The sequence below is a fragment of the Protopterus annectens genome, chromosome 2.part0 (assembly GCF_019279795.1).
Source record: "Protopterus annectens isolate FY-2018-M chromosome 2.part0, PAN1.0, whole genome shotgun sequence".
NCBI classification, from domain to species: domain Eukaryota; kingdom Metazoa; phylum Chordata; order Ceratodontiformes; family Protopteridae; genus Protopterus; species Protopterus annectens.
The window spans coordinates 1,677,172,779-1,677,196,677 of NC_056728.1; the positions used below are offsets into that span (position 1 = coordinate 1,677,172,779).

Genomic DNA, 23,899 nt, shown 5'->3' on the forward strand with positions numbered 1-23,899 from the left:
CTGTGGTGGAAAGTTACTGGTCGGGTTCAGGTAAGTGTGCGATTGTGTGGACGTGAGAGTTAGGGCGGGTTAGGTAAGTTAGGGTTAGGGTGTGGGTCAGGTAAGTGTGCGATTGTGTGGACGTGAGTGTGGGGTAGGTGAGTTAGGGTTAGGGCGCGGATGAGGTGACTCTGTGATAGTGACGGACCTTAGGGTTAGGGTTTGAGTTAAGGTAAGTGGATAGTTAGTGGTGTATGTATAGTTTAGTGTAGGGTTAGGTGTAAGAGTTTAGGTGCATGTGTGTGGATTGCTGTTTGTTTGGTGTGCTTGTGTTGTGTGTATGTGTTTTGGAACAGCAAATTTTTTCCCTAGGAAAAAAATCGCTGTTCTAAATGTTCGATGTTTTCAATTTTCGATTCATAGGGTTCGATATTAGAACACTCAAAATTTTGAATGTTCGGTGTTCTAATATAGACCTGCAAATCACAGTCTTGCCACAACTGTGAAAGAAGCTAAAAGATTGTCCAGACTGTTTTCAAAATACAAAAAAGGCTACCTTTTACATGTAATTCTACTTATGGGAATTTGAAGTGCAGCATAATGTATAAACAATGCTAAAATCTTACAGTAATACACACTCTTCACATAACTACAAATGAAGCTACAAGAGTAAGGTCACAGAAGAAACTAAAAAAAAACATATATAAATAGATAAATGGACATGGAGAACTAATTAGTCTTTATCTGTCTTCACCTCTCTGAGTGGTCTGTTTCTGTTGCTTTGCAGTGAGTGACAGAGCATCTAACTAATCATGGTGGCTATGTACTATCATGCAAATTCTTCAGGCGAAGAATTAAAAGTCAATAGCAGGATCTAAAAAGGGATAAATTCCTCATATAAATGGTTCATACAAGTACCCTGGGGGGAAAGTAAGGTTGTTTGCATGTAAAAAATTACATATGGGCTCCCACCATCTTCATATATATATATATATATATATATATATATATATATATATATATATATATATATATATATACATATACATATATATATATATATATATATATAGAGGATAAATCATAATTTCTCACTTCATTCCTCATTTCTCAACAAAATGTATACCATAGCCTCACTTATACTATAACTTGTTGTCTGACAGTCACGTCATGGATTGCACTCTTCTGCTCCCTCTCTAGTTTATACCCTGCTTGTCATCTTCAGTTACTATGCACTCCTTGCAAGCACATTCTATATAGTTGCAACAGAAAAGGAAATTATTCTGTTTCTTTTCAGAATTAACTCACAATTTTTTTCTGCAATTCATTCCCAGGAAGTCTCCACAAGCTGAACATCTTTTTTTAATGTTATTTTAGGAACACAGACCTGCATCTACTTCCACATTAAGAATAACCCATTCTTTCCAACTTTTATTTGGCTGATTATTTTTATTCATTTCGATACTGAGGTAAGCCAAATAAACACAAATATAATTTTCAGGATAATGCAGTTGCACTGCCTGGCTAATTGATTTTATCAGTATCAAACATTTTCATTTTTCTTCAAAATTCAGAAAATATGCCTTTATTTGTTACTCCAGTATCTGGGGTGGTTCAAATACCTCTTTCTACATTGACCAGTCAACAAATTATTAGTTGAATCAGGCTGTTGAAGTTTTCTCCCCCAGTTCAGCCTGAAATTTACTAATCTTTGCATATTCACTTAAAAACATCTTTTTTTTGTACTTTGTGACTCTGCTTAGCACTAGTCATCCTCAGTTGCCAGGGGGTCTAATTCATATTATCTTGCTGTGATAATACCTCTGCTTATATCCTACTTCAACCTTCCTGTTTGGCAAGCAGCATGTTTTTAAATATAACTTACATTACGCCCTACATCCCTACAAACCCAGACCTATCAAATTATACCTCTCCTCTAATCCTTTTCAGTCTTCTGTAACATATCATTACCATAGCTTAGCTAATATTTTATATTTGTTTAGTTATTTTTCTCATTTGTACTTGGTTTTCACTTTGCATGCACTAGTCACACATAGTGTATGATAATCTCAGTAACTGGAATATCCTTGCCATCGTACGTTCCTTTTCCAAGACATAACTGAAGAAGGTCACTAAGACTTATTGCACCTACCCAGTCATAAAATAATATACTTTAAAAAAATAAATAAATAAATGTGTTGCAGGGTTATAGCACTAAATGGGTGAGATGCTCTCAGAAGTAAGTTCAGCAGTAATTCTCTATTAGAGCTGCTGGCACCAGAGATTGTCTTTTAAGTAATCATACCATTTAGTTATAGCCATATGTCCCTTCTGAATAAGTACTATTAGTGAAACATAATAGACAAGACTGACTCTAACAGTTATATTTAAATTTAATTTTTATTTTCCCTGATAAACAGACTATATTTTATACTAAAATTAGCATTCTTATTACTTGACTGTGACATCTTTCTTAACATTCAAAGACAGTACAGACAACACTATGAATATATTAAAGGACCACAGCTCTATGACAGATTTAAAAAACTTATTAGATTTGAAATTATAAAATATATTGCTCAAACCTCTCATATCTGACATTTTCGCAGTTGCAACTGCCAGGTCTCGTCTCATTCCTGCAATGACATCCTGCTGAGACAAGATTTCTCGTTGTGCTTCAACTAGTTCTTTCCTGAAAGCAAAGTAGATGAAAGTGCCATCAACAAGTTATCATTTTTAATTTTTCCGTCGTTACACAAACTCAGTAAACATAAATATCTGTTTTAGGAGTAACCTCAGAGTACTGTAGGCATTCACTTTATTAAGAGTTGTACTGTAAACACACAAGTTTAAGTAGAATCAAACTTGAATGCAATTTCAAACTCAGTATTCTAACATTCTCACTACATTGTTAACTACATCCTCTTAATATCTGCCCAAAAATATCCACACCAGAAAATCTTTGTAGCAGAGGAAGATAGTAAAAGTATGTCAAAATGAAAAAAAAAGTAAGTCAAGTCTAATCACCATGGTGACTCAACGGTTTCCTCTAAAATGGCTGAACTCTGGAGTATTTTTCCATCAAAATGGAAACTACCATATAGCTAACCTCTGGAATAATACATTTCCACTGATATGACAATTGTTCTCAATATCAGTTTAGCAATCCAGCATTAAAGTTTTTTTCAGATCCATCCACCATGGTCTGCAAAATATCACTCAACTTCTTTGTCTTGAATTTTGGTCAAAGCCAAAAATAATGGAGGGAACAAAAGCCTAAAATCAGAGTTCATTTTAAATATTACTCTAGTTCACACAAAAAAAATTAAGAGAAATACAGGTTTTGCATTGATGTGGATTTTCTGAATAAGAAATACGAAAGGTATAGCTGTGTGAATCCTACTCAACTGTAACAGCAGATGTTCGAATTCCTCACTTCCTCAGTGGCATTTTGGGTTATCTGCCATGGTAACCCAGAAAACGACAGCTTTCAAAAGCTCAGACTCCCCTTCCTTTTTCTTCCTGTGATAGCAGATTGGCTGAGCAATCCTGAGTTTTCAGCTGTCACAGGAAATGAGTGTTTAGGATTTTTTGTTTCCACAAAGAAGGAGAGGAAAGCACCTGAAACCAAAATCATCTAGCAAGAGTAAATTCACAGCCAATCACAATACCATATAAAAAACAAATCAAACAACAACAGAATCAAAAAGATTGAAACTTACCTCAACTGCACACAGTCTGGCATGTGGGTCCTTCCACTGACGCAGTGAGGAATTCGAACATCTACTGTTGCAGGTAAGTAGCACGTATGTAATTGTACTATAGTCATCATTCCCACTGCCTCTGTGGTATTTTGGGTAGACTCCCAAAGCTTGCCCTTCCTAAGAGATGGAAGGGTAAGGATCCAAGAATCCCTGGAGAATGTTCCTAGCAAAGCCTGCTATGGATCATTAAAAAGAATCTAGTTTGTGGTTCTTTGTGAAGCTACAAACAGAGGACCAGGTTTCTGCCTCTAGGATGCTTCAAGAGTCCACCCCTTTCCAATATGCCATTAAAGGGATTAAGTCCCTAGTGACATGAACCTTAACTGTGTCTGGAAGAGACTTACCTTGGCAGCAGTAACAGACAACAATAGCAGAGGACAACCATCATGCAATAAACAGGTTGAATGTTCTTAGTTCCCTTATAGGAGAAAAACAGCTGTTCAGCATTCCTAAAGGGCTTTAATCTGTCAAGATAGTACCTGAGCTGCCTGTGCACATCAAAAAGTATGTAGCACCTTTTCTGCTCGTTTTTGGATCAGAATAAAACACTGGGATATTGATGGCTTCAGTCATAATAAATTCAAAACCAACTTCAGACATGAATGATGGATTAATGAGTAACACAACTATGTCCTTGTGAAAAATCAGAGAGGGTTGGCCTACCATGAGAGCTTGCAGCTCACAGACTGACCTTGCAGATGTCAGTGCAATGGGTAAAACAGTCTTCCAAGTGAATGTGTCTTTCGGCTTTTCCCGGTTAGGGGTCGCCACAGCGGAACTCCGGTCTGCTAATGATTGGCAGTTGATTTTTACGCGCCGAGTTGCCAGCCCTAACTCACAACCTTCAACGAAGGTACGCCCATTCACGCATGTCTCCACGCAGAAGACGCTCTAGCTGAGAATCGAACCGGACAACGTCTTACTACAGTCTTCCAAGTAATGAATTGTAAACCAGTCTGAGAGACACATTCAAAAAGAGGTAAGGTTCACATTTCAAGAGCAAAGTTGAAATCCCAGGAAGGAAGAATTTGCTTACAAGATGATCTCACATGCAATACTGCTTTCATAAACTGACCACAAAAAGAGATAAAAGAAGGGAATCCATGATCAGACAAGTTGACATTGCCTCAAGATGTACTTTGATAGAAGCATTTGAGAAACCATCTCTAAGCAGCTCACATAAATATTTCAAATACAGAGGGATCAAAACCCTTTTGAGACCTCAGTTACTACAGATACAGAATCTACACATATCAGCAAGTCATCTAAATAAGGAAAAATGTGGATGCCTAGGGTTCTGCAGTAGGCATCCACTGATGCCAGATACTTTGTAAACACACGAGGTGCAGTAGATAGCCTAAGAGGGTAATGCAGAAAACTAATAATGTAAGCCAGACACACCAAATCGAACAAATATCCTGAAACTGGGAGAAAAGGAATATGATAAGAGTCCTTGTGATCTAGAGCCACCATGAAACAGTGTTCTGGAAGAAATGCTAAGAGCAAATGTAAGGTAAGCATTATGAATTTTGGAACTTTAACTAAGATGTATAGAAAGGACACATCTAGGATGGGTCTCCAGGAGTGCTCCTTTTTTTTTTTTGCTACCAAAAATATTCTGGAATAAAGTCCTTGGCCTTTGTGTGTCACAGGCAGTAGTTCTATGACCCATGCTTTTACAATTTGATGGAGCACTGGAAAAAACAGCTCTGTATGGTTTGATGGGTGTGGAGGAACTCCCTTGAAAGGGTGAGGGCTTTCTATCCACTGCTAAGTATATTCTCTCAGAATCCCTTTGCTGAGAGTACGTGTGGCCAGACTGCAGGGTTGAAAGGGAGCCTGGAGAAGAAGGAAGAGAAAGAAGGACAGGAGGGGTTAGGGGTGCTCTACTTAGCATAGTCATTCCTTTGCAGGAGGTTGATTCTTTTTTGGAAAGGAACCCCATTTGTTTTGTTTTGAAGACTTACCCTCCTGCCATTTCCTTCTGGATCTCTAACTTTTGTTTGTTTTGCCCCTTGAATGAAGATGCCTTATCTGGGGAGAACTTGGGCACATAAAACATCCTAGATACATTGTGCATTAATTTGCCTTTATCAACCCACTGTTTGAGAATCTATGTAAGAGAAGGGCAAAATTTCATTTTTTAAATCATCACTAAAGTTCACATTACATAACCAAGCACACTGTCTAAATTCAGCAGAAGAAGCAACATTGCTTGAGACTGTATCTATACATTCATGCACACCTCTCAAAGCATGTTTTGAAATCTGGATCAAATTAGAAACAATTTCATTAATACAAGACTTTTGCTTTGTAGGTAAAGATGCAGCAAAATCATCCAAAAAGTATGCACGCTATAAAATAAATTTTCACTTATAACCTTGATAATTTAACAGTCTAAAGGCTAGATTATTAGAAAGAGACATCCTTTTAGCCCGAGGATCTAACAATTTTCCCTCTTTATCAGGGGTCATTAGATAAGGACTGTTTATTTGAGTAGGCAGCTGGCTAAGCATTCAAATGAGAAGAGAGTCCTGTCATATCCAAGGAGAACCTATATTTTCTCTGAGACTTTTTATGGACTGCTAGAATAGCTACTTGTGTTCTGCAGGCATCTTTATAAACATCCTTCAAGGGTGGAAAGACAGTGGGGATAGCTAAAGAATTCTGCAACTAATCCCCTATAAGGCTATATACCCTGCCTAGCTCTAGAGTAGTTCCAGACTGCTCCCGAGCAAAAATATCACTAACTTTAGCAATCATCTGAGGAAAAGTGAACACTTGTTCAGATGTAATATCAGGTTCACCTTCTAAAGAATCAAAGTGACTGGACTCAGTGTCTACTAAAAAATCACCACTGTCCTCATCATATTCCTTATCATTTTCTGAAACAACAGAAAGGCCTTTAGCCAAACTAGCACTAGAGCCATGTATGGGAACAAAACTACCAGAATTAGCTGTCTGCAAAACAGTCTTAACCAAGGAAACCACAGTGACTTCATAAACAACAATAATCTAAATATCAGCTGTATCATGAAGCTAGTGTCTATTTTTCTTGAGAGCTTTACTACTAGATAAAATATCTAGGAACAGAGAATTATGTCTGGCAAGAAGCCTCTTACCCCAGACTACTCTTGCACTTAAAGGGTTTGATTTTCTTATATCTGTGCCAGGTACTGGAACAGCCCCAGAGAATGTGTCTAATCCCCCATTCCACAGTGGCCGGCAAAGCTACAACAGAGTGAGACAAGGCAAAAGGTAAGTGATGCGCAGGCTGAGTAGTGGTCATGATAGAATTACTAACCACAGCCTGAGGCGTATTTGTATTTTGTTTTTTTTTCTTTTTAGGTGCAACCAAATTTGATGGGGTGGGGGGTACTAAAGTTAGGATCCATCAAGTCAGGGGAGAGAACACCAGCCAGAATAATAAACTGGCACTACTGGATAAGCAAATAAAGTTTCTAGTAATAACTATGTCCCACAAACAAATAATTTGAAATATGTTCACAATTCTTTTACAACTGACAAACGTTAAAGAATTTCCGATACTCAAAGTCCAAACACCAAAGCAACCAGTATGCCAAACCACTCTTCAAAATTATCTCCATACACTTTAACCACATTTAACTACCATAAAAATAATGTTTAACAGCAATTTAAACTATATTTTCTTGCCAGAGAGAGTAAATTCTCCACAGTACATTCAAATAACTTCATTCACAGTAACATCATGATCTGATGTTAAAAACATACAGAGCAGAGCAACACATATAATAAATAATATATAAATGCTGAAGAAAATATAAACCCTGCAGTATTTAACTGCCAAAGGATGAAAACAAAGCAGAGTAATGGCAGCAAAGACAGGTAAAACTAATTTGAGCCCCTACTGTCTAACAATGGGAGCACTTTACATAATCGAATTACTAAAATGTTGAATTTCATATGGTCGAGACCATATGATCGACAGTTCAGTAAATCGAATATGTAAAGTTTTAAAAAATAACACTTTACTTACCTTAAAACATTACGTGCACACAGAGGCAAGGATTGTTGTACGCTCTGTGTGTACGTAATGTTTTTATCTTTTTTGCGGTGTTGGCAGGAAGTGGGAAATCTCACGTTTTGCACTTCCGCATACAGCACAAAACGGGAGATTTCCCTTTTCCCCACTGTAGTGCGATGTCAGAGTTGGTATATTTAAGTAGAAGGGGGGGGGTACAGGGGGGCGAAGCCCCCCTGCAAAAGCGATGTTTGACTTTTTTTTTTGGTTTCATTTTAGAAGTTCGAGTTTCCAAAACTCGATATTTTGGTTTCAACCATATGAATTTCGAGATTTTGGTAATTCGAGGTTCTAAAGTGAATCCCTAACAATACAAATACACAGTACACTTCTGACAGAAATACTGAAAGTTTTCTTAAAACATTAAAGACAAGCATTTGTAAAAGGTAAAAGTCAAATAAACACTACTACAAGCAGAAATTCCCAAAGGAATTGGTGTGAACAATGACAGAAATAAAATATTAAAATACATATTTTTTAAAATAAGCATAAAAACAGAAAGACAATAATACATTTAATAATAAAATGAAAGAAAGAGGTCCCCAACTGGCATTTATCCAAGAGGTAAGCCAGAAAAATCAGCACTGAAACCCATGGAGAGTCAGAGGACTTTCTTCTTTGGATGCCAGAAAGAGACTGAAACTCTCTTCCTGTGACAGCTGAAGGTAGATGTATGGTTGGTTCATCTGGTGGCCTCTGCCAGTCCCACAAACTAGTGCTCAACCACCCGAAGAAAAAGGACTTCTCTAAAACAGCAGGAAACCATTTGGCTTCCTGCAGTATACCACATGATCCATATACTTCCCCTGAGCTAAAAAAAAAAAAAATGTGTCATTACATCTACTGGCACACCAAATAGGTGAACAGAGAACTACACCTTCCCACCTTCAACAGAAGAGCAAAACAAAAGCCCTGTCTGTCTACTGGCACACCAACAAGATGGTCAGACAGATACACGCCTTCTCCCACCTGCCACAGTTCTTCAATGGTGGAGCAAACTTAAAAAAAGTCAGTGATGAAGAGCTTGAGGCTCCTGAAATGCAGGAGTCAATCAGATCCTAGTCTTGTGGCCTGCTCCCGACCCTCCCTCCACACATTACAGCTAAAAAATAAATGAAAACAAAGGAAATAATCTTTTTTAACAGTAGCATTCAGTTTATTCCATGCATGGAGAGGTACAGTACTCTGGTTTTACATAGAAAAAAAAAAGAAAAAAGAAGTTCTGCATTCACCATAACATTCCATGTTTGTTGTCCATGATCTCATCTTCATTCTTGCTGGTTGGGTTCAGAACCGAGCATCAGTTTCAACTCGGCTGCATACTAAAGCTCGAGAGCTTTCACTGGCTCGAGGCTACATTCTACCCAAGATGCCTAGCGATTGCTACCTATATCTCATTTGAGAAACTAATCACTAGACCATGTCCACCAATACAACAACTAACAGATGTGCTGCCCATAATTTAAAAAAAAAAGCTTGAAGGGAATCAGGCAATTTGTAACCAATTTAGAATTTTCCTCTCGATCCTCTAGGAAGGGGGAAGGAGGGTGAATGAAGGCGAGATCATGGACAACAAACACGGAATGTTCTGGTGAGTACATAACTTCTTTATGTTATGTTGTCCTATCTTGCCTTCATTCTTGCTGGTTGGGACAGCGTCCACAGCACCTTCATTCTTGGGTGGCTCGAGGGAATAAACTCTTCAGAACAGTGGAACCAAAGGATGCCCTATTCTGGTAGGCCACATCTACTTTGTAATGAGTGATAAAGGTATGAGGATTAGCCCATGTAGCTGCAGCACAAATTGAATCCAAAGGGAGTCTAGCTTGAAAGGCAGTGGAAGTTTACATAGCTCTAGTTGAATGACCTCTAATTTTTTTTTTTTTGCAGGTGTTTATTCTGAGAGCTCTAGACATAAATGATGGTATCTGTAATCCATTTTGATAAAGTAACTTTTGAAACTGGTGTACCTTATCTATTTTCTGAAAAAGAAATGAACAGTTGGTCAGATTTTCTGAATTGCTTGGTCCTATGTAAGTAAAAACATAGCTGTCTATTTACCTCCAGTTGGTGAAGCTTGTATCCTGCCTTGTTGCCATGATTAGGGAAAAATACTGGTAACTCAATGGACTGATTTAAATTGACCTCAGAACAAACTATTGACAGAAAGGAAGGGTTTATTCTGAGGGAAACTCTGTCTTTGTGAAAAATCAGATAGGGAGGACGAACAGACAGAGCTTGTAGTTCTGAAACCCTCCCAGCAGAGGTAATGGCTGTTAAGAAGATTGTCTTTCAAGATAATAACTTTAGTGAACAAGAGGAAGCTGGTTCGAAAGGAGGGAGAATCAAGGATGATACCAAATTGAGGTCCCTAGGAGGAGGTGGTTCCCTTAAAGGAGGTCTTAGGAGGAATGTGCCTCTGAAAAAAGCTTTGCATAATCTATGGGACATTATGTTGGATTCCATGTTTCCTACATGGTAGTTAGATATAGCAGTCAACTGTACTCATATCGTGGATGCCGCTGCACCTTAATTAAAAATTTCTATTAAAAATTCCAGGATCACAGATATTGGGGCTGTAAGGAGGTCTATATGTTTTTTTGTCGGCCCAGCAAGAAAACCTCTTCCATTTGTTTGCATAAAGTTTTCTAGTTGTATTCTTGTGAGACGAAACTAGAATGTGTCATACTGCCAGGGATAGTTCTGGGAGCCTGGCTAAGACTGGAAGTGGAGTAACCAAGCTGTCAGTTTGTGGCTTTGAAGAGAGGGGTGCAGCGTTCTTGACTGAGGAGTCAGATGATCCGGCACTGGTTCCAGAATCCAAGGCTCCTCTTGAAGATGGGGCCATAGAAAGGGGAACCATATCTGATGAGGCCAGTAAGGAGCAATGAGAATTAGCCAGCGACTCAACAATTTTGCTTTTTGGAGAACTTTGGGAATTAAAGGAAACAATGGGAAAGCATATAGAAGTCCCAGGGGCCAATCATGAGTAAGTGCATCCCTTGGTGACTCCCCCTGGTGGTGTTTAGGGCAGAGTAGCTGCTACATTTTGAGTTGATGGATGTGGCAAAGAGGTCACAGCAAGGCTGACCCCATGAAAAATATGGTTCGCAATTTCCTGATTCAGGGACCACTCGTGAGGCATAAGAATTGCCCTGCTTAATCTGTCTGCTATTACGTTGGATTTCCCCGGGATGTGCATTGCAGTCAGAAAATGCTGAGAAGAGATTGCTCATTGCCATACTCTTTGAGCCTGTCAATAGAGGGGCCAAGATCTGGTTCCCCCTTGTTTGTTGATGTACCACACCACTGACATATTGTCTGTTTGTATTGCAATAGTACCTATTGGAAGAGAACTCTGGAAAGCTTGTAACATCAGAAGCATCATCCTCATCTCTAGGACATTGATGTGCAAGTGGTACTAGTGTTCTTTCCAAATCCCTTTGACAGTCTGGCCAAGAAAATGCCCCCCCCCCCCAATCTGGGAAGCATCCATGGTCTCTGCAGCTACAGGTTGAGGGAGAACAAATAGTCTGTCTACAGTTAGATGAGTAGACTGAAGCCACCTTTGCAGGTTCCTCTTGCAGGTGTTTGTGATGAGAATTTTGTGTGACATGGGCAACTCCTGCATGGGCCACTGAGGGAAAAGTAGCCATTGTATTATCCTCATGTGTTGACATGCCAGTGGAACTAGTGTTATTGCAGCTGCCATTGAACCCAGAACCATGAGGACAAATTTTGCTTGCACTTTTTTCTTCATCAGCAATATTGAAATTTGATGGCGTTGTGTTTCAACTCTTTTGAGAGGTAGTTTTGCCATCATGTCTTTTGTGCTTAAGTCTGTCCCTATAAAAGTAATATGCTATGATGGCAACAAGGCAGATTTTTCAAAATTTATAGTAATGCCCAGTTCTGAGCAGAGATGAATGGTGGTGTCTCTTGTCCTGGTTAGTAGATGCTTTGTGGTGGTGGTTTGGAGCCAGTCATCTAAGTATGGCAACACCCAGAATCCTTGATGCCTCAGGTGAGACATTACTACTGCCATGCAGGTAAATACTCTGGGGGCTATAGTGAGACCAAAGGGCAGAGCTCTGAATTGGTAATGACTAGCTCCCAGCTGGAAGAGTAGATGTCCTCTGAATCACCTCTCCATCTTTATGTAGTAGTACGCATCCTGAAGATCTATAGAGCACATCCAATTGTCTTGTCCCAGAAAAGGGAGTATAGACTGCAGTGTTAAAATATGGAACTTTGTTTTCTTTACCAACTTGCTCAGTCTGCTGAGATCCAAAATTGGTGTCCAGTCCCCCTGTCTTCTTTGGAACTAAAAAGAACATTGAGTAAATTCTGGATCTGATTCGGTCTGCGGGGACTTCTTGCATGACTCTTTTTTTCTAGCAACCTTTGAATTTCTAGGGTTGCTTGATCCCACTGACCAGGTGGTAAGCCTGGGATAGATTTTGGTGGATGGGGAGGAAAGGAAAAAGGAATGTTGTATCCCCTGGATATGATGGACTGTACGCATTTGTCTTGAGTCATGTTTAGCCAGGCCTTTAGGTACAGTGATAATCTCCCCCAACTGCCTCCACGGGTGGACAGGCAGGCCTCCTTTCAGGAATGCTGGTAGGGTCTACCCGAGAATGTATCTCTGTCACCCTGGTCCTGCAGACCCCCTCTGCTGTGAGGGCAGCATCTTCTGTTATTATTTCCCCCGCTGCCCTTGGGGGAAAATTCAGCAGGAGCATCCGGCGAGACTCCTTTGGATTTCTGGAACCACATTTTTCCGCCCTTCTGACCTTTAGGATAAGGTCTGGTAGGGACAGAAAAACAAACTCCCACGATGGACAGAGTCTTGCCTTCCAGCTTGCTCCTGGTGAGAGTCTTCACTTTTGAACCGAACAAGGATAAGCCGTCAAACAGGGTGTCAATAAAGGAAGATTTGAAGGGTTCGGCAAACTCATAAAGACGCATCCAGGAATGTCTCCTCAGAGCTATTCTGGTGCCTACTGCCCTGCCTCGCTCCATCGGCTGCATAAAAAATGAGGCGCATGGAGGAGTTAGTAATAGAGGTTAAGGTCGCAAGCTGACAGCTTATCTTTTCAGGTAACCCCCCAGCTATAGCACCTTGTAGGGTATCTCCTATCTCCTTGGGGAGATCTCTTTGAAGATGAGTAAAATGGGATAAGTAATTCAGTGACCTAAGGGTAAAGGCCACTGAAGAGAACATATGGTTCCCATATCTGTCCATCATTCAAGAATCCTTATTTGGCAGATGAACAGATGTAGAAGTTCTCCTAATTCCTTCTTGGTGTTCGCCACCACCACCATAGCATGTACTGGGACACCTTTAGTCAAGAACTGTCTGTCTTCTTGGGCTGTTCTGAAAAGGAGACATCCTCAGAGAGTGACCATGGGGACCCTTCTGAATCATTTAAGTCGGTATCGGATGTGACAGACTCAGCGGAGTCTATGTCTTTCCTCTTACATGTTCTCTTCCAAGGGACCTCCTCAGGGGGATGTTCTGGGGAGGTTTCAGAAGAGAGGGTTTCACCCATTGGGGTGTCCCAGGGCACTGGTTTTCTAAGCTGGGGCTGGAGGGATGATGTATAGGTCAACACTGGCCCTTTGGGGGGAATAGTTGCTGGAGCCAATAGTGGAGCAGTCTCAGAGGAAAGCATGCTCCTCATCACCTTGAAGGCACCACGATCCCAGGCTGAGAGAGCCTCCAGCTCCGCGGAACTAGGAGATCTCCCCTGCACTGAGGAGTATGGATCCAAGGTCAAGGCCAATGTGGGCACCAAACTCACCTGCGCTGAGGCTCTGAGTGGGAGAGTCGGATTCAACAAGGGTCCGATCCAACTCTCCCCTGGAACCGATGAGGGAGTCTTGGCCCCCCAGATGCCCCCGATGGGCAACATCAAAGTGGTTGGGGTGGAGGTCAGCACAGAAACTCTGGGAATGGATTTTGGGTCCAACTGTTCCACCACTAGGACTTCCAGGTATTCTGGCTCCAAGCTCATCTGAGTCAGAGGAGGAACCATAGGTAAAGATGCTACTGGGGTCGGCTCTATGACTGTCTGGGCTGGGCTGGTGAGAATTTTTGCCAGAGCTAGTGTACGAAGCAACCTTCTAACCACCTGCTCCACATCATCATCTGAAATGCTCCTGGATGACCGAGAGGAATGGGAGGACTTGTGGCTACCCACCACCAATTGAAGTAATGGAGACTGCGGCACTGAACAAACAGAATCCAAGGACAGTGACCGGCTCCTTTTTCTACTAGTAGACAGTTTTGAAACTGCAAGTGGAATCAATGTACTGTTCTCCTTTTCGGAACTGACAGGTCTTGGATCTGAAGTGGTCATTTTTTCAGGTCTCTTTGACAACTTGGAAGCTGGAGCCAAAGAAATTTTGGGAGATTTGTTTGAGGTTTTGGCGGCCTGAGTCCCTTCAATAGCCGAATCAAACATCCCCTTTAACAAACCCCTAAGAATAAGCTTATTTTTCTATTCCTGCAGGACCCTTGAACTAAACGCATGACAAATAGAACAGGAATCCTGCAGGTGGATGGCTCCTAATCAGTGCACACAACTAGTGTGTCCATCAGTGATCAACATCTTTTGGGTGCAAGAATCGCACCTTTTGAATCCAGACTGTTTAGTTTCTTTGAACATCCTGACCAGTCAAAGTTCACCAACAGCAGAGAAAAGCCAAGTAAGTCAAAGTTTTACTCAAGTGCAGAAACCCACTCTAAGCAATCCAGACAACAATAAAAACAATTAATTATTTTATAAGGACAACAACGGCAAAAAAAAAAAGAAAAACATTTTTTTTTTTTGAAGAAAAAGGAAGGGAAAGGGAAGAAAAAAGTTAGAGGAGGGTCTCTAACTTAAACAACACACTCCTCTAACCTGAGGAGATGCCTCTAACGTAAACTGCGACAGGGAACAATGGGGAAGCCCTCTAACTAAAATGGGCTAAGGAGGGAAAGAAAGAAGACAAAAAAGGAATCTTCTAACGTAAATGGATTCCTAAACATTGGGGCAGTGCCAAAAAGAGGCCTAAGAGAGAAAATGACAGCCCCTACAAAACCAAGAAAAGAAGCAAAAATACCTTTAGCCAAAAAACAGGAACACCCAATAAAGACAATATATGGAAAAAAAACTATCCTACTAACTAACTATAAGCTAGCAAACACACAAAATATTAAAAGAAAGAAAACACCAGCAAAAAAGCAATCCCGAAGCTGCAAGTGGCAAACAAGATCTGGGTAGCAGTCGCTAGGCATCTTGGGATAGGATGTAGCCTCAACCCAGTAGAAGCTCTCGACCTTTAGTATGCGGCCGGGCTTGGTTCCAAACCCAACCAGCAAGAATGAAAGCGAGATAGGACAACATAACATCAATTATTTTTTTTACTTTGAACCTGTAGCAAAATGCTTGCTACAGTTTAGACTACACATGGTGCGCTAGGGCATTGCAGTTTTACAAAATGAAAAAAAAAAAAAAAAAAGAATAAAGAAAAAAAAATCTGTTTTTACTTTTAAACTGTAGCAAACTGCTTATTGCAATGTATAAAGCAGCTGGTACAGTTTAGACAACACATGGAGTGCTACTGTATTCTGGATTGACGGCAAATCTTATACCAGCTTTTAAAAACTGATATGTATTAAAGAGCAATCAGAGTTGGCCAATCAAACCTCTCAAACTTTTGCACCTGGCATAGTTCCCCCTATGCTTCACCCTAGCTATGCTGCTGTGTGAAGGTGTTCCTCTCAGGATGTCAACCAATTAGCAGTCACAGGAAGAGAGGAAGGGAGTCTGAGCTTTTCAGAAATGTCCAGTACTGGGTTACCTTGGCAGATAACACAAAATATCAGTGAGGTGGAAAAGTGAATATCTTTAATGTCTGGCAGTATTAACTGACAGTAATACTAAGTAATTTATGTAAAAATTTAAAGTTTTACAATGAACACAGCAAACATATGAGGCAAAATGAGGGACATTATACAAAATCAGCAGTGGATGAGAGACAGGGTCTGCAGTTTCCCTATTTCACATCTCTCTTCTTCAGAATTTCTATTTCTCTTCTCCACTACCCCTACATTTAAACATTTACCTCTCTACCTCCTTAACCTCTACCCCTCAGTTCATACTTTTTCACTTCCCTTATATTTTCCTCTCCTCATTGATGGATTCAGGTGGATGGCCAGGACTCATTCACCCACGCAGGAAGGCAATCACGGTCAGAATGTTTGCTGGACAAAATACCAAAAGGAAAGGCAGTTATGGTGTAGTGAGTGCTGACATGTCAAATGAGATTTCTAGTAGCTGGGCAAAGTAGAAAATGAAAGTACTGTTGGAGTGTATTACCATGGTCACTGGTGTGATACACTTAGCTTTGTGACTCTAGGAAACATCTGCACATTGCAAGATATCCATAATCCTTCCTATGTACATGTTCAAGAAATCTGTGACTGCTAATAATGACAAAACTGCCCAATTCAGAACATTTTTCCAGTAAACAATGAAACAAAATGCATGCACCCATAATGACAAAACTGCCCAGTTCAGAACATTTCCATCATAAAAGTCTACTCAAACGTCTACAGTCCACCATTATCAGTAAATATGCACAATTCTACAGTCCACCATTATCAGTAAATATGCACAATCTCTGAAGAAGTAAAAGTCATCTAAATAATTCCACATTAAAGAAATCTGTAACTAATGAAGTGGTTGCTGCTAGCAAACACCTTTATATTTTATGGTTTCATCAAAAAGTAAAGTGTCTGCTGCCCCTGAGGAATAAATTGCTTATATTACATTAAAAAAATGATAATCTAGTAATATTGCAATAGGAAATGGATGGCACACTGATAACAGGCTCATAGTTAGCATCTTCGCCAAGGAAGACATTCTCAGTACGGCAGCATCCACCCCTTGTGGGAGTAGAACCCACAGCCTTCTGCATCAAAAGCAAGTACACAACCTGTTGTGCTATTAACAATGCAAGCAGACTTAGCATAAGCAGCACTAAACTTCTCTTCCCCTGCAGTTCTCAGCTCCTTGTAATATCTGCTCAATACTCAACTGCGTCTCAACTTCGCAGCACAAGAAATCTGGAAAAAGCCAAAATTGATTGGGGGGGCAAAAGCCCAAAAAACAGGGACACATTAAACATTGCTTGTATAATCTTGGAAAGTTGCTAGAATAAAATTCTGTGTTACCACCATACATTTTACTGCTGAGGTCCCTGTGCAAAACAGTCAGAGCAATATAGAAATCATTAATTTAAACAACTTAACATATGCCTTGATCCTACTTAGTACCAACAACATAAGTGTAAATAACCTATATCACACCATTAAAGTGTAAATAACCTATATCACACCATTAAAATGTGTGAATAAAAATATCACCAATGCAGATATTCATGGATGCCACTGCAATTCTTAACATTTTTTGAAATGTTGTGAAATAAACCTCAACATTTATGCAAGAAATAATTAATGCAAATAACAATAAAACTTGAAGTACTCACTAAATACAGCATACACAACCTATAGTGTTTCCAAAGATTGCCAACAACCTACCTGCTCCCATACTTTGTTTAAATATGTTTTAAGCCAAAGACTATTAATGAGGCTAAATAGCATGAAGATTTGCAGAAAACCATTGGCACACGTCTGTATGAAGTGCTTGGCAGGCAATGATGTTTATCAAAGCAAGTTTACAAGCATCAAAGTTAGCCTGCAATATATACACTGATGATGTGGCATACACCTTCCAGATATGCCCATCTAGGCAGAAGTGAAATTTAAGACTCCATTAAAAACTGTGTTTTCAGGACACAGCATTCTTACTGTTGACACGACTGCTTCCCTGTACAGTAAATGGATGCAATTATGTCTGAGCTGCAACTTGACCAAAAGAGCCCCTGCTGCATGTGTACTCTGCCCATGAAGCTAGGATGTGTAACAATGTAAGAGCTTTCCCTATTAAGGAAATCTGGAAGATGATCGTTGGAGAGCTGAAGAGAAGAATGGGGATTTACTGGTCATCTGTCCAGGTGTGCCATCATCACAATGACTTATATTGATGGATGCCTGAGACCCTGACCCTGCACCATTGGATCAACATGGTTCACAGAACAACACTGGAGAACTAGGGGTAATAGGTACAACTGCACCAAATCTCACACCTCAACATTTTGCATGAAAATCTATCTGTCCAAGTATTGCGATAAATGGTTATCATTGTTTATAATTATTTCTCTGTTTCTTTGTTTAGTGCAAAATTAATAAAATAAACAAAGTGATAATGTAGACCTTAACTGAGAGATAACTATGCAACATGCATGTGTGAAACTCCTATTGCTTAACAATTGGTATAGTATTTAACAGTGTGCACTTATATGCTATCAGCTTGTCTATCATCCCCATTTGCCTGCATCGGGAACAGCTCCAAGGTTGCAGTTCCTACACTTGCCTATGACATTTGTGTTCTACAAAATATCCCCTCAAACCTCAAAGAGTAATACTAAGCTATATCGATTGTACAAAGCACTCACCCTGTACTTGTGGAGGATCTCATAAATTAGTTGCCTACATTTCTTTCTCAATACTTCATTCTACTAATTATGTATATTTAATTGTTTTTTAAGGAAGAAGGGGTGAATACTAAACGGCGCATGCAGAGGGGGCAAAGTATCAGGAAGTTTGAGGAAGAAAATGGGAAGACCCATCTTGAGGAGTAGAGTCAGACACGGGGCAACCTTATTCACACTGAAAACACTCTGCCTTCTACTAGGTCTGCCAGCCCTTATCCAATAGAAACATGCCATGCATCCTTTTTTCTGCAGGTATGTAAATCATAACGCATGCATTTTTGCTAGCCTACCATTTTCTTTATTATTTGTATTTGTTTTTTTGTTTTTGTACCATTGTCTACCATTCTTATGCTAAAAGTCCTATTGACAAACCTGTCTCATCCTCAATTTTATTCTGAGTTGTCTTATTTTATATATATATATATATATATATATATATATATATATATATATATATATATTTATTTCTTTTGAGTTTTGTCCCATAGACTCCACAATCATTATCATTGGCTTCAAATACAAATACAGCCTTTTGTTCTGTTTAGTCCCTGTTTTAGTCTATATAAATATTACTTTTGTACTTCCATTTTTCTTGTGTCTCAAAAGTAACTTGAGTTATACGCTTCCCCATCTCCTTTTAAGACTTGTTTATAGTGTACAAAATAATTTACCACTTTCATAAAAACATGATTAAGTCTAATTCTTTACAATTCTGATAATTTCATTTATAACTGGAGCTAACAATGCAACTTTTAACCCCAATTATATCAGATGGCAATATGGTAGCCTCCAGCAAGCATGCAGGCCCAAAACAGCATGTTCAACAGTTTTTACTCAAAGTTAATGAAGAAATTCATATCATACACTACTGGGATTCTAAACTGTCCTTTCATCTCTGTTAAGTAAAAACTACAAATTATACTTAACCAAATGCTGCTTTAACATCATGAAATGTTGACATTAAACAGGCCATTTAATTTACATCTTTAACCTCAGCAAAGCAAGCATTTTTTATTCCAGTACAGCCACTACGGGCTGCTCCCCACATTAGTCTCCTCATTTTCAGCATTCTTCATTTCCACTCATATGTACCTGCATTTGCATCTGTCTCTATCCACTAGCCAGGATTAACTTACTCTCCGTTGCCCTTAGGTTTCTAAGTGTGATTAGCATTCAGTCCACTACCTCAGCACAGAATTGTGCATAATAGAACATCACATTCTCAGACTTTTATCTAATTTTCCCATTATTTCTCCTCATATATACACACACCCACCCACCCCCTTTGTCCCTCTTACCTTCATAGCTGTCCACATAGATCTCTTCGTTCAGTAGACCATTACATCCCATAGCTGGCGCATTCGAGCACATCCCCACGAGATCTGGAGCATATCCATCACGCGCGCGAGATCCCCCGACGAGACTCCAGCCTGCCGACGTTGCAGTCCGGGTCTGATCTGTTCCCAGCAACAGTCTATGCAGTTTAAAACTGCATAGACTTCTGTGAGCTCCATTATTCATGTTTCCCAGTCTGGACTACTGCTGAGACAGTCTGCGCATGCTCCAGACTGTCTCAGCAGCAGTCCGGACTAGTGAGCATGCGCGAACGTCCGCGATTTTTTAATTTTTTTTAATATTTTCTTTTTATTTCTTTACTTTTTCTTTTTATTTCTTTATTTTACAGTTGAGGGGCTGCAGTCCGGCAGTCCAATAGCACGGGCCGCCCCTGCCCATACCTCTTTCAGTGACAGCGGAATATATAATCTTGGTGTACAATGATTTTTAGATAACATTTTATATGCATGAAGCATTTTTCTTGTTTTTCTGATCCAGTACTTTTGGGGATGGTCAATCACTCTAAAACAGTAAGTTAAAACATGAAGAGCAAAATGGTTTATAGCTTGGATTTTATTCTTAGATGGCAAAGCTATTTTCAATATTAGTTTTAGTCTTTTGAAGTATTCCTTACTGAGTTTTATTCACTCAGTTTCATGTTTTATTGCTGATACTTCATCATTTCCCAAGTATTTATACACTCCTTCCTGCTCAAGTTCTTTATATAACATATCTGTTCCAGACTGATAGTTTCTTTGTACTGCAACTTTCCTGCTTTAAACATTGCTTTTGCACATTTATCAAGACTGAATGCAATTCTTGTATCATCTGAGAAAGTTTTAATCACTTGCAGTTGTGGTTTCAACTTCACATCTGATATTGTTTTAAATTATCCATAAAAAATACATAAGGAATCTTTAATCAAGTTTGTTTTCTGGGAGCCAAGTTGCAACCATGACCTAATCTGTTAAATGAATATCTTAAATGGCTCAGAGGCAAAAGAAAACAACAGTGATGACAAAGAATCACCCTGGAATATCCACCTTTGACTTTTTCCCCTGGGATAATAATTTGCCTTTCATCATGACTTAATTGGAAAGTGGTCACTGTAATGTAACTGATCAATTTAGGATCTGTCTTATACATTTGTAAGCACTCCTTCATTCATGAATGTGGGATGCTGTCAAATAATTTTTGGTAATCTATCCATGCCATATTTAGATTATTTGCTTTTGTATAATTCTTATATGATGACTTTATTTAGCAACAAATTATCTTTTGTTCCATATGACTTTCTTTTGTTACCCTTTTGTTCTGTTGCCATGATTAAGTTTAAATGACTATAAACTTTGTTTGCATCAATTCCAGCATATAATTTGTACATCATCGGAAGGCAAGTTATTGGTCTATATTTTTTAGGATGGCTTAAAGATTCACTCTTTTTTTAAACATATTTACTGAATTATCAATTGTGACACAGGCAAACTTACATTTATATAAAAGCAATCAAACTGTATTAACAACTTCACATTTACAAACATTACTGGATATATATAACAATATGTGTGATGTGTAATCTAAGCAACATTACATAAATTATTCAGTTCCTGCCTTCTATTAAACCTTATTCCTCCTCTTGAATATTTTTTTCTGCATGTATGCTTTCCACATTTTCCATTCATTTCTATGTAATTTACGTCTACCCTTTTCTAAAGATCTCACTTCCTGTTCTTTTATCTCTGTTACAAGATTCAATACTTTAAGTATAGTTGGTTTAGATTTTGATTTCCATTTTCTAGTAACTGCTTTTTGGGCAGCCACCAGAATGAAACTTAATCGCAACCCAAAAAAATCATTGCTTAGTTACGCTCATTTCCTGACACAGTATTCCTGACTCAGTACTCTGTAAGAAATGTTTAAAGTCTGCCAACTCATTACACTCCTAAAATATATGGTGCCAATTACATCAGTCTTCTGCATCAAATCTCCAACATTTCCCATCTACCTGAGGACAAATGCTTTTACATCTGTTTGCGGTACAGAAGTATCTATGCAAACACTTCCAGGCAAAAATCCTAAACCTTCAAGATTTAGTTGCACATTTGGGAGCCATACATATGTCCTCCCTTTGTTTCTTTGTGAATTGGATAGCTAATCTCTCTTTCAAATCTTTTCTGACCTCTTCTGATTGATTCCTATAGTTATCATGCATTATTTTGTATGCCCTAATAATTACCCTTTTTCTAACAGCAACGTTTGCTCTAGATTCAATTAAAAACTCAACCACTGCATGTCTTTCATTTAGGTTTAATTTTCATCTATACTGTTATATCAATTCCTGATAGGGAAGGCAAACACTAGCCTGTAAACCAAATGTCTTCTTGGCCTCTTTCCATTCTATTACCTTGCCTTCTCTAATTATTTGTTCCCAATACCTTGGTTCCTTTGGCACCTTCCTCCAGTAAACCCCAGTCGCCTCTTGTCTATTATTTGTACTGCTAATTGCAGTCATCCCTATCTGCAGAATCTCTTTTCTCAATTCCTATGTTGGCTTAGGTCTTAATATACTTTTTGCTACTTTATGAATATAATATTCTGTGTGACTGTTGTTATTCTCCCTAAGGATCTGCATCCAAAATCCCATTCTTTCCTTATTTCTTGAATTACCCCCTTATTCATCATCAACATCATCAACATCATCATCACCATCATCCCTTTCCATTTTGAACTGTAACTCTTTGCTTGTGGTATGTATAAGAGCCTTAACTATGTAGCTCTGAAATATTTCATACTGTTGGGAGGATCAGTTTATCCCCATAAATTTGGGTATTGCTGGACCAATTCATGTGTGAGCACATAGTTTATAGCTATAATCTTTGCCTAATCTTCATTAATTGTATATCCTGTACAAAGAAAATGGAATTATCTCAGAATGTTTCACAACACTGTGATGTCCTTTTCTGGTTCCATCTGGTACAAAACAATATCATCTGCAAATAATGCCAATTTTTCTTATACACTGTACCAGTTATACTCTTGTATTTCTGAGCTCTTTATTTCCTTTGCCAGTGCTTCAAAATATAATGAAGATATCAGAGGGGAAAGAGGACACCACTGTGTGCTTTTTCTGTTCAGGCACAACTTAACAGAGAGAAACCCTCCCACTTTTTTACCTCTTATCCCTCATATATCCTTGTAATTAACCTTATTATTGTATCACAAAACGCAAATTCTTCCATTGCCCTACTCATAAAATCCAAGCTTACTCTGTTGAATGTTTTGTCTGCATCAAGCCCTACCAATAAGTGGTATTTGCCTTGTATTCTGCTTCTGTCTGGATCATCATTGTTCTATTAATGTTGTCAAATGTTTGCCTCCCTCCACAAAACCACACTGGTCCATATCTATCAGTTATGGCATCACCTTTGCCATTCTTTTATCTATTATAGACATAACAAATTTATAATCATGGTTTAGAATTGAGATGGACCTATATGAAGCTGGAGCAGATGGGTCTTTACTGTCTTTGGGTATTACAGCCACTACAGCTTTGTTCCAGGATGTTTGTGCCTCCCCTCCTTTTAAAATACTGTTAAACAAGACCATTCAGATTTTTATCACTTTCTTCCCTCCTAACTTCCAAATTTTCGCCAGAATATCATCTATTCCTGGAGACGTTCCTATAGATTAGCTATATATCATCCTTTTTATCTCATCTCCTCTGATCTTAATTGTTGAGCCTCATCTACCTCTAACCCTGACATATTTAAGTCTTCCATAAATATTTCTATTTGTGCTTTTTCTTGATTTCCTTAATTCTCTGCTTTATACAAATGTTCATAAAATTTCTGAAATACCTCTAAGACCACCACAGGATCTCTGGTCATTTTTCTTGTTATAGGCTCCCTATGTTTGGCAACAACCACTTATATTTCTGTTGCCTAAGTTATTGTGCCAAAAGTTTTTGTGCTCTGGAGTTATTATCAAAAACAGTTGCTTAACAGCAGTCTTTCTAAACTCATACATATTTAGCACTATACAATTGTACCTCCTCTTGTTCTGCAAGATTCCCCTTTTATTTCCACCCTATATTTAAACTCCATTTTTATGTTATCCAACTTACTAGCTGTAACTTCTGGAGTACTTT

At 38.9% G+C, this 23,899-nt stretch overlaps 1 protein-coding gene across 1 annotated transcript in view; it reads right to left on the reverse strand.

The window, feature by feature from the left end:
- Nucleotides 1-23,899, reverse strand: part of FHAD1 (forkhead associated phosphopeptide binding domain 1) — a gene marked incomplete at its 5' end in the record, with an annotated part of 2,130,934 nt that overhangs the window by 903,282 nt on the left and 1,203,753 nt on the right. The window contains one exon of the mRNA XM_044060429.1: nucleotides 2,565-2,671. Within this exon, the coding sequence (XP_043916364.1) occupies nucleotides 2,565-2,671 (107 nt within the window). The remainder of the gene's footprint in view (nucleotides 1-2,564; nucleotides 2,672-23,899) is intronic.